The sequence below is a fragment of the Urocampus carinirostris genome, chromosome 14 (genome assembly GCF_059441175.1).
Source record: "Urocampus carinirostris isolate Australia breed hairy pipefish chromosome 14, RoL_Ucar_1.0, whole genome shotgun sequence".
NCBI lineage: Eukaryota > Metazoa > Chordata > Actinopteri > Syngnathiformes > Syngnathidae > Urocampus > Urocampus carinirostris.
The window spans coordinates 40,571,151-40,583,563 of NC_142362.1; the positions used below are offsets into that span (position 1 = coordinate 40,571,151).

General features: G+C 40.7%; 1 protein-coding gene across 1 annotated transcript in view; it reads right to left on the reverse strand.

The window, feature by feature from the left end:
* Positions 1–12,413, reverse strand: part of itgb2 (integrin, beta 2) — a 68,211-nt gene that overhangs the window by 39,771 nt on the left and 16,027 nt on the right. Inside the window, exon 2 of the mRNA XM_088352411.1 lies at positions 2,715–2,775. Within this exon, the coding sequence (XP_088208537.1) occupies positions 2,715–2,772 (58 nt within the window). The 5' untranslated portion in view covers positions 2,773–2,775. The remainder of the gene's footprint in view (positions 1–2,714; positions 2,776–12,413) is intronic.

Genomic DNA, 12,413 nt, shown 5'->3' on the forward strand with positions numbered 1-12,413 from the left:
CTATCTATCTATCTATCTATCTATCTATCTATCTATCTATCTATCTATCTATCTATCTATCTATCTATCTATCTATCTATCTATCTATCTATCTATCTATCTATCTATCTATCTATCTATCTATCTATCTATCTATCTATCTATCTATCTATCTATCTATCTATCTATCTATCTATCTATCTATCTACAAGCCTTAAACATACTTAAATAAACCATAAACACACAAAATATAGGACTGAAGCAACTTACAAACACATTCTCGTTCGTAAGTAGGGCAGTGTCTGTATATAACAGCTAACAAAATTTAAAATGACAGGAAAGTGGCTGCTCTATTCAGCCTGATGGGTGCAAAGACTTACTTTGATTTACTTTGTAATTTGATGTCAACTCACAAAGCAAAAAGAAAGTCTTACAAGGAACTTGTGAAAGTGCTGCAAGATCATCTCATTTCATTAGCTGCACCACTTATCCTCAGTAAGGTCGCAGAAGTGCTGGAGCCCATCCCAGCAACCATCGGGCAGTGGGCAGGGGACACTCCGAACTGGCTGGCAGGCCACACAGGGACAGACAACTCGCTCGCCCATTCACACCAGGGACAATTTCCACCGGCCAATCCACCTGAGATGCATGTCTTTGGAATGTGGGAGGAAACCCGAGGGCCCGGTGGAAACCCACGCAAGCACGGGGAGAACATACAAACTCCGCACAGGAAGTCCGGTAGCTGGATTTGAACCCACATAGGAGGTTCCCAAGACCTTAAAACTTTGCCGCACACGCACTAACCACTCCTCCACCGTGCTGCCCTGCAAGATCATTTAAACCCTAAAGCCCTGGTCATTGCAGAAATGTTTAAATTCCATAACAGAAATCAAAAGAAAGGTGAATCCATAACGGAATACATGGCCCAATTGCGCAGTTTGTCAGAACACAACTTCAAAGAGGGATTGGCCGATGGGCTGAGTGATCGCCTTGTGCGCAGAAACGGCTTCTCAGAGAGAAAGACCTATTGCTTACGTGCGCTCAAGAGATAGCCATCTCAATGGAGACTGCTGCAAGGGATGCAGTTGAGTTGCAAAAGAAGACAGCTTCCTCTAGCAAATTAAGATTCCACAAGATGACAACAAAACGTGCTGGAAAGATGGCAGCCTCCACAGAGATTGGAGTTTTAGTCTAGTTTAGTTAGTTTAGGTTAAGTATTCAAGATAACTGAGCTAAATGCTAGAGTTAATGTAGTTATCCCAAAGAGATTATTATTTGAATCTATAGAAAAGCACAGAAAAATAATAGTATAGTATTTAAGCTTCTGAAGTACTTAAAAGCAAGAAGAAAGGAGTTGTCGTGTTCAAAAGGAACTACTTATTGTTTAAGAACTTTGTAGTTGTAACCTGCGCACGGCGTGTAGTGATACAATGTATAAGTTGATCATCAATTGCTGTATTGGTTTAAACTGTCCAAGCACCCTGTAAAGTCAAGTAAACCAAGCGCCATTTTTCCCATCTATTTTGCTGATGAGAACATAACATGGTTCCACTACCTTTCAGAGCTGCCTCCATCTAAAGAGCTAGTACAAGCGTTACACGCATAGCTGATTCTGCACCTGTAGCCATGTTAATCCTAGTCCCCTTCCCAACATTTCTACAAACTAAATCATCAGTATCCATCAGTCCTTTATTAATTGTACCACTTGGGTCTGTCTGTAATGCACGCCAAGTTGTCTATGGGCATACTGCCTTTCACTTTAAATTTAGTTAAAATACATACATAAATAATTTGAGTGTAGATACAAAAAAATATGAAACACCTTTACCGGACCAAAGCAAAGGACTTGACATTGTCACCATTGAGTTTGTTTTTCAAGCGAAAATTTGACTTTTTTTTGTATTTGGTGCAAATAATTGGTTCTCTAAAACAGCTGTAATTTCCATCACTAGTGGATAGGGGTCGGCCTGGTGAATGAGTTGCAACAGGAGTAGGACTTTGTGGATCGGAAGCAGCAAGGGCCGAGTTGAAAATCTGCAAAATCACAGACACAAGGTGGGGAAAAACAGCCAAGGCCAAGGTGGCAATGGGCCAAACAGTAGAAGAACTGTTTTCCCCTCCCAACTAAAAATGACTCATGCCCGAGACTGACTGAAACAATTACTCAAAAATAAAAACATTTATTCATTTATATAGCGCTTTTCAGGTCAATGAAGACCTCCCAAAGCACTTTGCAATGTGCTTCACACTTACCCTTTCACACACACTCACACGCCAATAGGGAGTAGCTACGTGCTTATTGGGGGCATTAGGGATTCAATGTCTTGCCCAAGGACACTTCGACATATAAAATGGATGTCCATCTTTGTTATTCAGTCTAAAATAGCTGTGAAAAAGTCACGGACGCACTATTCAAAATCTGATCAACTTACAATGCAATGAAATAAGTGGTTTGAAAAACAAATGCGGACCAATAAAGATAGAAAAGTAAGGGGTGTGAAATTTGCTAACTGACATTGAATGATGGACGACAAATTGAAAACTATGAATGTTGGCTGTATTTGAAATGATAAAAATGGTTTGGATAAATTTCAAATGTACTATGCTCCTGAATTTGGGGAAACCATAATGGACAAAGAATGGTAAAATAAAAAGTACAAAACAGGTTACTGAACTTTCATTTAATCAATAGCGATAAAAAAAGCACAATTTTTAAACAAAATGCTGTAACTTACCATTTGGAATCATTGACAGCAAGATGAACAACGGGATGAAAGGCGAATGATGATTCATGTCCTGACAAAAAACATTGTAAAAGTTATTACTCACCTAACAAACTAAATTTAGTTGTGAATGTGAGCGAGAGTATAGTTTTTCATCAATTTATTTCTTTACTAGGACTGACTGTTTATTATCATCTGTTGTCCCATGGAATATAGCCACGCAGTACATATAAATCCTTCCATTTTCCAACCCCTTTTTTCACAATGATGGCTCGAAGATAATGGATGCATGTCTTTTCTGATCAAACGAGCACAAGTATTTCCTTTTTTCGAGTTAAGTTTATTTGCCAGAACTTAAAGGTACAGATGATTACACATTTATATGGTAAAAAATTTCCAGGGAACTTCTAGTAACAATTCTGAAGAATATTGGTATTATCCTCCGAATGGTGGAGAAATGAAATGAATGAAATTATCTGCATTTATATAGCGCTTCTCAAGTCAATGACTTCCCAAAGCACTTTACAATGTGCTCCACATTTCCCAATAGCGGCCTTGTATTGCAGCCATGTAAGACGCTAACCTGCTTATTGGAGGTATTAGGGGTTCAGTGTCTTACCCAAGGACACTTTGACATATAACACGGACAAGCCGGGATTCGAACTGGGATCCCTTGATCCCAAGACGAGCGTTCTACCCCCTGAGCTACTGCCGCCCTGCTGCGAAGACTATTATCAGGAAAACAACATGTAAATTGACTAATTACCCAAATAAATAAAGATAAGTCGGAATGTACTACTTCTGTTCTGAACATTGATGATATATTCATACATTTTCACTATTTAACAACTCAGACATAATAATTGAGATTAATCAGTGTGTCCTGTGGTGAGGGGTCCCTCTTCCCCTGGGAGGTGTGAGAATTCTCCCACCGTGGTCCGCTGCGTGTTCTAAGAGGCGACTATAGTGGAAGGAGCAAGGAGACTGGGGACCTTTCTATCTCTACTCCCTATGAAACAGCAAGGCAGAGAAAGGGGGGCGGGAGTCTGAAAGGTCTCGCAAACCCTAGTTATAGGGTCACTAAATGTGAGAGGATGTGGAAGTAAAGCGACTGAGTGGAAGAAAGGGGAGATTGGAAGGATGATGACTAAAAGGAAAGTTGATGTGTTAGCATTGAGTGAAACAAAGATGAAAGGAAAGGGTGAATTACAGCTTGAAGGTATGTATGGTAGAAAGTCTGGAGTTAGGGGTCGAAATGCTAGAGAAGGAGTGGGTGTGCTTGTGAGTAAGCATGCAAAGGAATTACTGGTGGAGTGGAAAGAGATATCTTCCAGATTGATGTGGGTGAGGTTAAAGTGGGATGTAGAAGTATGGATGTTTCTAAGTGCATATGGACCTGGTTCAGAAAGAAGTGCTGAGGAGAGAGAGGAGTTCTGGAAGGATTTGTCTGAATGTGTGGCAAGTGCGAAAGTAGTAATACTAGTTGACCTGAATACTAGAGTGGGTGATGGAACGGTTGAAAATGTGATTGGTAGATATGGAGTACCAGGAAGAAATGAGAGTGGGGATAAATTGATTGAGTTATGTGTGGAAAATAAGTTGGTGATTGCAAATACATTGTTTAAAAAGAGGGACGTGAATAAGTATAGCTTTGTCAGAGTGGATGGTGGTGAGATGGTGGACAGAGCACTGATGGATTATGTAGTGGTTAGGAAAGGGAGGTTAAGTAGATTGTTGGATGTGCATGTTTACAGAGGTGAAATGGGTGGTATGTCTGATCATTTTTATGTGGAAGGAAAACTAACAATGGATAGATCGTGAAGGGCTAGTTATAAGAAGAGTGTGAGGGGAAAAAGGGAAAATGTCAGAGTTGAATAAGGCAGAAAAGGAAAGAGAGTCTAAAGAAAGGATAGCGGAAGAGTATGAACGGATTAGAAGAGGAAAAGTGGAGAGTGTGGAAAGAATGGAAGTGGTTAAAAGAGGCAGTGTTGAGGAATGCGAAAGAAGTGTGTGGAATGAGAAAAGTTGGTCGAGATATTAGGAAAGTAAGTGAATGGTGGAATGATCAGGTTTCAAAGGCTGTGACAGAGAAGAGACGTGCCTTTGAGGAGTAGCTGCAAGATGGGAGTGGTGATGTGTATGAAAGGTATAAAGAGAAAAAAAGGTTGGTAAAAGCGGTAGTGGAAGCAGCGAAAAGGAAAGCAAATGATGAATGGTGTCAAAAGAAGCGTAAGAAAGGGAGTCTGAAAAGGAAGAGAAAGTGAAAGATAAGGTTGGTAGATTGCTGGTTAGCAGTAGTGCAGTCAGGACGTGATGGGCAGAGTATTTTGAGGAGTTCCTAAATATGGAGGATGGGAGAGAAGTGAGAGTCGAGGTGATCGGTGGTATGGGGAGATTGCCCGTGTTGGGTGATTTAAATGTAAAGCCTGTGGAAACATAGGAGGTGCAAGAGGCAGTTCAAGAAATGAAAGGAGAGAAGGCGCCTGGGTTGGATGGTTGCACTGCTGAATGGTTAAAAAAGGGTGGCATGGCTATGATTGACTGGTTAGTACGCTTGTTGAATGTATGCTTTTTAAGTGGTGTGGTTGATTAGTGTAGTGCATGAATTAAGCAATTTGTTGTCTGTGCCGGGTAAGCTGTATGGAAGAGTAATGATTAAGAGAGTGAGAGGAAGAACGGATGAGGTAGTGATAGAGAAGCAAAGTGGTTTCAGGAAAGAAAGAGGATGTGTGGATCAGGTGTTTGTAGTGCGACAGGTGTGTGGGAAATTTTTTGCAAAAGGTAAATATGTTTATCTGGCTTTCATGGACCTGGAAAAGGCGTATGACAGAGTTGATGGAGAGGCGTTGTGGCAGGTAATGTATGGAGTTGGTGGAAAGTTGTTGGAAGCATTGAAGAGTTTTTATGTGAACAGCAGAGCATGTGTAAGTGTAGGGAGTGAGACAAGTGAGTGGTTGCCTGTGTTGACTGGTGTGAGACAGGGGTGTGTGATGTCACCATGGATGTTTAATGTGTACATGGATGGTGTGGTGAGAAAGGTGAATGCAAGAGTATATGACAGAGGTGTAGAGATGAGAGATAACAGTGGAACAGTGTGGCACGTAAGTCAGTTGTTGTTGGCAGATGACACAGCGCTTGCGGCTGATTCTGAGGAAACATTGAGAAGGATGGTAATGGAGTTTGGAAGAGTGTGTGATAGGCGTAAGTTATGTGTGAATGTTGGGAAGAGTAAGTTGATGAAGTGTTCACATAATGGAGTGGGCATGGCGTCAGAAAAAAGGTTGCATGGACAGGTCCTGGAAGAATTTGAAAGCTTTAGGTACTTGGGTTGTGATGTGGCTGCAGTTGGTGGAATGCACAGAGTGAATCAAGGAAGCAAGGTTTTGGGTGCTCTGAGGAGAGTGATGAGCAACAAGAGTATGAGTATGGATGGTAACAGGGGACTGTATGGGAGTGTGAGTGTGCCGACTATGTTGTATGGTGCAGAGACTTGAAGCCTGAATGCAGATGTGAGAAGGAAATTAAATGTTTTTGAGATGAAGTGTTTGAGGAGTATGTTAGGAGTGATAAGATTGGATTGATAGTGAAATGAAATTGTGAGAGACAGTACTGGAGTAGTCGTGGAACTAAGCAAGCGTGTTGATAAGAAAGTCCTCGGTTGGTTTGGACACATGGAGAGGATGGATGAGGAGCAAATGCTGAAGAGGATCTACAGAGCAGAAGTCAATGGAAGGAGACCAAGAGGAATGCGCCGATTGACGTTGATGGACTGTGTTATGACTGCAGTGCAGGAAAGAGGTCTAAATACTATACTAAAGCTCTTGTTGGCGATAGGAATGAGTGGAGAGGTGTTGTAAAAGGATAGTGGGATGTTTAGACGTGTTCTAAGGGATGGTCAGGGCACCTGTATGATGCGGCAGGGGTAAACCATTGAAAGCTGTTGAACAGAAGAGTGTGTTGTGTCACCCTAACCCGAGTGACATGGCCGCTTTCTTGTGTCCCGTTTCAACTGGAGGGACGAAAGCATGACCAACTTGGGTGATGAGGTGCTTAACTTGTTTGGGTGTTTGGGTGTTTGGGCATTTGGGTTGGCCATGGTCCAAAAATGTTTGTGTGTGTTTTTTGCTACTTTTTCCCTTTTTTATTTTCTCTGTTTTTGTATGTGTTTGTCTCGATGGATATGACCAGGATGGATAGATAGTTTTGTTAGCCGACAATTACAGGGTAATGAGACAGGCCCTCCCCTTAAATTAGCAATGATGCTATGATCAACACCCCATGACACCCCCCCCCCCAAAAAAAAAAAAAAAAAAAAAAAAAAAAGGAAAATAGGGCTCACATTTTTACGTGACACGTCTTATTCATTATTTGATTTTCAGAGCGAGGAAGCTACATGAAAACTGTAGCATTGAAACAAACATTTAATTATCCTACCTTAACCTATGAATGATTTTGAATAAAAGTATCAATAGGTTATACTCCAGTATAAAAAAAGTCCATGCAAAAAAAAAAAAAAGACAGGTGGTTCCACTTGTTTGTAGCTTCTAATACTATCACTATTTCTATTGTTTTGGGCTGATGTAAATGCAAATCAGAATGTTTGGTCTTATTCTTGCCATTTGCTGTTTGCTGCACTCTACGTCTGCAGACGCTCAACAAACCTTCAGGAAAACAATTGGGTGAACGTGAGCATGCAGCCGCAGAATATGAGTTAATAGTGTGCTGAATTTCGATCATTTTATCTGTAAATTTGCTATATTGCCAACTTTAAGCAATGATGAGACTTTAATACTGCATTTAATTCACTTATATTGGCAGATATTGGAGGAATGTGGGATGATGGGGGTGTTATCTTGCATGTGCACATCAAAGGGAGCCTGCCAGACCAGAGCTGGGACCTAGGACACCTCACAACTCGCAATTAAATTTGAAAAAAACAGCACGGTGACCAGAGGCAAAGAAAAACCCCACGTTTTTTTGTGACCCAGTCCTAGCCTAACAAGCAAGCAACCAGAGAACCTTGCTGGCCACCGCCCAAGCCGACCCGGTGGGACACAGCCAGCTACCTTAAAGAAGCCTCCAGCCACCTACAACCAAAGACAGCTTTAAAACACTGCATTCCGTGGTCCTCATCCGACCGGGTCTCCAGCCTTACGAGTCCCTCAATACTCGATCGCCGAGCACATCCAGATGAGGCCTTCACCTTCATGGAATCATAACCACAGTCAATCTCATGATACTGGGTATTGGTATGAGATTTAGAGGGAATTCTATGAGATTACAATAACATAATAATGAAGACAAAGTTGTTTTCTCTTTAAATTGTGTAAGTCAAGATCTTTCTGTGTTTTATTTTCTTTTTATAGTTTTCTTTTGTATTTTTATACAAATCCTTCAGTATTAAGGTAGTAAAAGAAAACTCCATTAATGTGTGACTTGATTAAAGTATATTGGATTATCAAAGACAGTATAACTGATTTACTAAAGGTTGTGTGTCACCACCCTTCAGAAAAACTAGAAAACATTTTAAACCCCTTTTTTTACTGATATAATTATCTAAAAACGTATATGGTGCTCCAAAAAGGCAAGGCAAGACAAGTTTTGAAAAGAATAAACTCGCTCTTCAGTTTCATTGGTTAATCGATTATTTGTTCAAATCATATATTAACCACGCAACAATTCTACATCAGAGAGGAAACGGATAACGGCCGCCCGCTCGAGTACAAAAGGTAAGATTTAGACTGCAATGTCTTAGCTTGTGCACAAATTAAATTAGCATAGACAAATCCTCATCATGCAAACAGGAAGAAAAGGCACATGACGCAACTTTCAAGCTAAACGCAATCGAGCAGTCCAATATAGAAGGAAACAGAGCTGCCGCACGTAAACTTGGCGTGATGCTAGCGTGTTTTTGAATCAGGTAGCGTGGGACAACGTCTACATGACAAAGTCTCTTTTCCATAATGAAGAAAGACGATTTTGATTACGTCAGTCAATAGGATGAAGATAAGGACGGTTTACTGTGCTTACTACGAGTACGGTATGTTTTTTTTTAACAGAGCTGTTTACTGTGTTGAGAGCGTGTTGCTAGTAGCGTTTTGCTACCCTTCACAGGCACGGCTTGGGATGAAAGTTATAAAATTATTATTAAAGCTTTGAAAACTCTCTCGGTGTACCGTCTTTCTTTGTAAATATGTGTAACCATGTATAATATGTATTTGCAACTGTATATTTTTGTGATGTATTTATTTTAGAAACTTATTCTGATATGTTTTGTACGAGCAAATGAGAAATAAGGGGCGGGGCAAACGCGGGCTGACGGGAAGTGGAGTAAAGGTGAGACGTGTTTGTGGACGCGGCCGACAATAGTGGATATATATATTTTCCCAACCTTACCTTTTGAAATATACACTTTTTTTTCTTGGATTACTTTCAACGGGCACCTGGACTCTGCAGGTCTGCATTAAATTTTAAGTACCGGTATTATTTTCCGTTCATTCTGCCGGCTGTGTTTTTTGGACTTTATCGGGTTAATTTCGTGTTTGAATTGCGTTTTTTCAATGTGGCCGCATGCGGCTAATATACAGGTGCGGGTTGTGTATGGACAAAATCGGTTTTCCTCTTAAAATATGGTGGGTGCGGCTTATAATCAGGTGAGCTATATAGTCCGGAATTTACGGTAATGCATTTGCATTGTGTCAACCCTCTTTCCTCTCCTAAACAAAACAATGCCACTTCCTACCTTAACTCTGCGAGAGACAAATATAACCGATACAAAATATTTTCCATATGCAGTGGGCAAATAATTATTTAGTCAACCACTAATCGTGCGAGTTTTCCCTCTTGAAAATATTGGAGAGGCCTGTAAATTTCAACATGAGAAATAAGATGTGAAAAAAACCCTGAAAATTACATTGTTTGATTTTTAAAGAATTATTTTTGGTCAATACCAAGTGTTCATCTCGATATTTTGATAAAAGCTTGATACAAGCTTTTCACACTCTGTATTTTGGCCCATTCCTCCAAGCAGATCTTCTCTAACCTAGTCAGGTTTTGGGATACAATTCAGTTTTACTTCCCCTTTTAACATGAGAACCTGTGTTTCTACCCAAAAGTAATATTTTTCTTTCATCTGACCATAGCACATTCTTTGAGAATATATGTGTATTATTTGTGATTGCAACATCCATTGCAGCCTGGTCAACCTGGAAGGGGGTTTACCTTATGTGTGGTCCCTTCTCAGGGTTTCTTCATTTTCCTCCTGTTGAGGTTTTTGACTTTTTCCTTGCCCTCATGTAGGTTTTAGATCAGGGGGTGGTGTAATAATAGTTCGTAGTTTGCAATAATCTGTGGTCTGTGCAGCCCTTTGAGACTCATAGTGATCAAGGGCTATACATATAAACAGGACTTGACTTGTTAGCATTTGGTGTTAGCGTGACTGGTTAAAATTTTGTCATTAGCATGTAGCTTTTAGCACAACCTGATATCCTGTAGCTGTTACCATTACTAGGTTATCATGTAGCGCTTGGCATAGTTTGTAAGCAAGTAGCAATTAGCATGTAGCTGTTAGCATAATTTGTTAACCTGTGTCTGTTGGCATTTAGCCGTTAGCATGACTTGTTGGCTGTAACCACAACTGGTTAGCATGCCTCCATTTGCACTACTTGTCAGCATGAAACCACATATTTATTTAGCATATAGCCGTTAGCATGTAACTGTTAGCTTAACTTGTTAGCATGTTCCCGTTAGCAGAATTAGTTAGCATGTAGCTATTAGCATAATTTGATCGCATAAAGCAGGTAGTATTTAGCCAATAGCAAAATTTGTTAGCATGTAGCAGTTGTCATGACCCGTTACATTGTAGCTGTTAGCGTGTAGCTGTTAGTATAACTTGATTTTGTTAATCCATTAGCATATTGTTAGCATGTAGCTGTTAGCATAAATTGTTAGCATGAAGCAGGTAACATTAAGCTGTTAGCATTATTTCTCAGCATGTATCCATTAGCAGAATTAGTTAGCATGTAGCTATTAGCATAATTTGATCGCATTAAGCAGGTAGTATTTAGCCAATAGCAAAATTTGTTAGCATGTAGCAGTTATCATGACTCAGTACTTGTAGCTGTTAGCATGTAGCTGCTAGCATTTCCCCCTTGGCATAATATGTTAGCATGAAGCAGTTAACATTTAGCTGTTAGCATGACTTTTTAGCATGTAATCATTAGCACAATTGGTTGGCCTTTAACTGTTAGCATGTACACATTAACATATTTTGGTAGCAGTTAGCATTTAGCAGTTTGCATAATTTATTATCATGAAGCAGTATTTAGCCTTTAGTATGACTTGTTAGCTTGTAGTCGATAGCTTAACGTGGTAGTATGTAGCATTCAGCATGTAGCTGTTAGCACAACTTGTTTACATGCATCCATGATGTATGTTATTATGACTCGTTAGCTCATTGCCGACAGTGTTTACAGTTAGCATGAGCTAATATTTGGGCTGGCTTAGCCAGCCCAACGCTTTGCCACTGTGCTTGCAGCATTGAGTTAGCATAGCATCAGCCTGTCCCAGCTAATAACTGGGCTGGCCATGCCAGCACAACTCATTGCCACTGTGCTTACAGCACTAGTTGAACACCGTTGAAGCCAGCACCAACTAGTGAACGGTAAAGGCACAAAAAAAGGCCTTACAAATTGTTTATACGGCAAACATTAGTGTAGATAACATGGAACCAAGTCTGGGGGACCCATCCGTTATGGCTGACGAAAACCATCATACGAATACCATCATTTAAGGAGCATGTTCTTGAAAGAGTCCTGGAAATTGGCCATTACCTGCCGGACAATCATAATAGTCCTTTAACCCCCTTCTTTATTATTTGTGCATAGCCTCAAGGTGCTGGAATTGGGGTGGAACCCTTCACGCATTGTAAGGAGCTTCCTTATCTGTATCTGTATCTGTAGCTCTTCCAATGGAAAGGATATTATACCAGCAAGGAATCAAATAACTGGCACCGCATAAGTATTTATAGTGTCAAGTCAAGTCATGTTTATTTGTATAGCCCATAATCACAAGGAGTCTCAAAGGGCTGCACAGAACACAGATTATTTCAAACCACTGACAGTTATTACACCATCCCCTGATCTAAAACCTACACGAGGGCAAGGACAAACTAAAAAACCTCAACATTAGGGAAATGAAGAAACATTGAGAAGGGACCACACATGAGGTAACCTCCCTTCCAGGTTGACCAGGCTGCAATGGATTTTGTAATAACAATTAATTCACAGATATCTCATCTTATTATCTCATCAGCTGCACCGCTTATCCTCAGTAGGGTTGCGGGGATGCTGGAGCCAATCCCAACAATCATCAGGCAGTGGGCAGGGGACACCCTGAACTGGTTGCCAGCCAATCGCAGGGCACACATGGACAGACAACTCGCTCATTCACACCTTGGGACAATTTGGACCGGCCAATCCACCTGAAATGCATGTCTTTGGAATGTGGGAGGAAACTGGAGTGCCCGGAGGAAACCCGCGCAAGCACGGGGAGAACATACAAACTCCGCACAGGAAGTCCGGTTGCTGGATTTGAACCCACACAGGAGGTTCCCAAGACCTTAGAACTGTGCCGCACACGCGCATCATCAGGAGACATAGGTCATCCATAAACTATAGAATAGAAGTGTTTTTTAAGCCTAGATTTAAACAG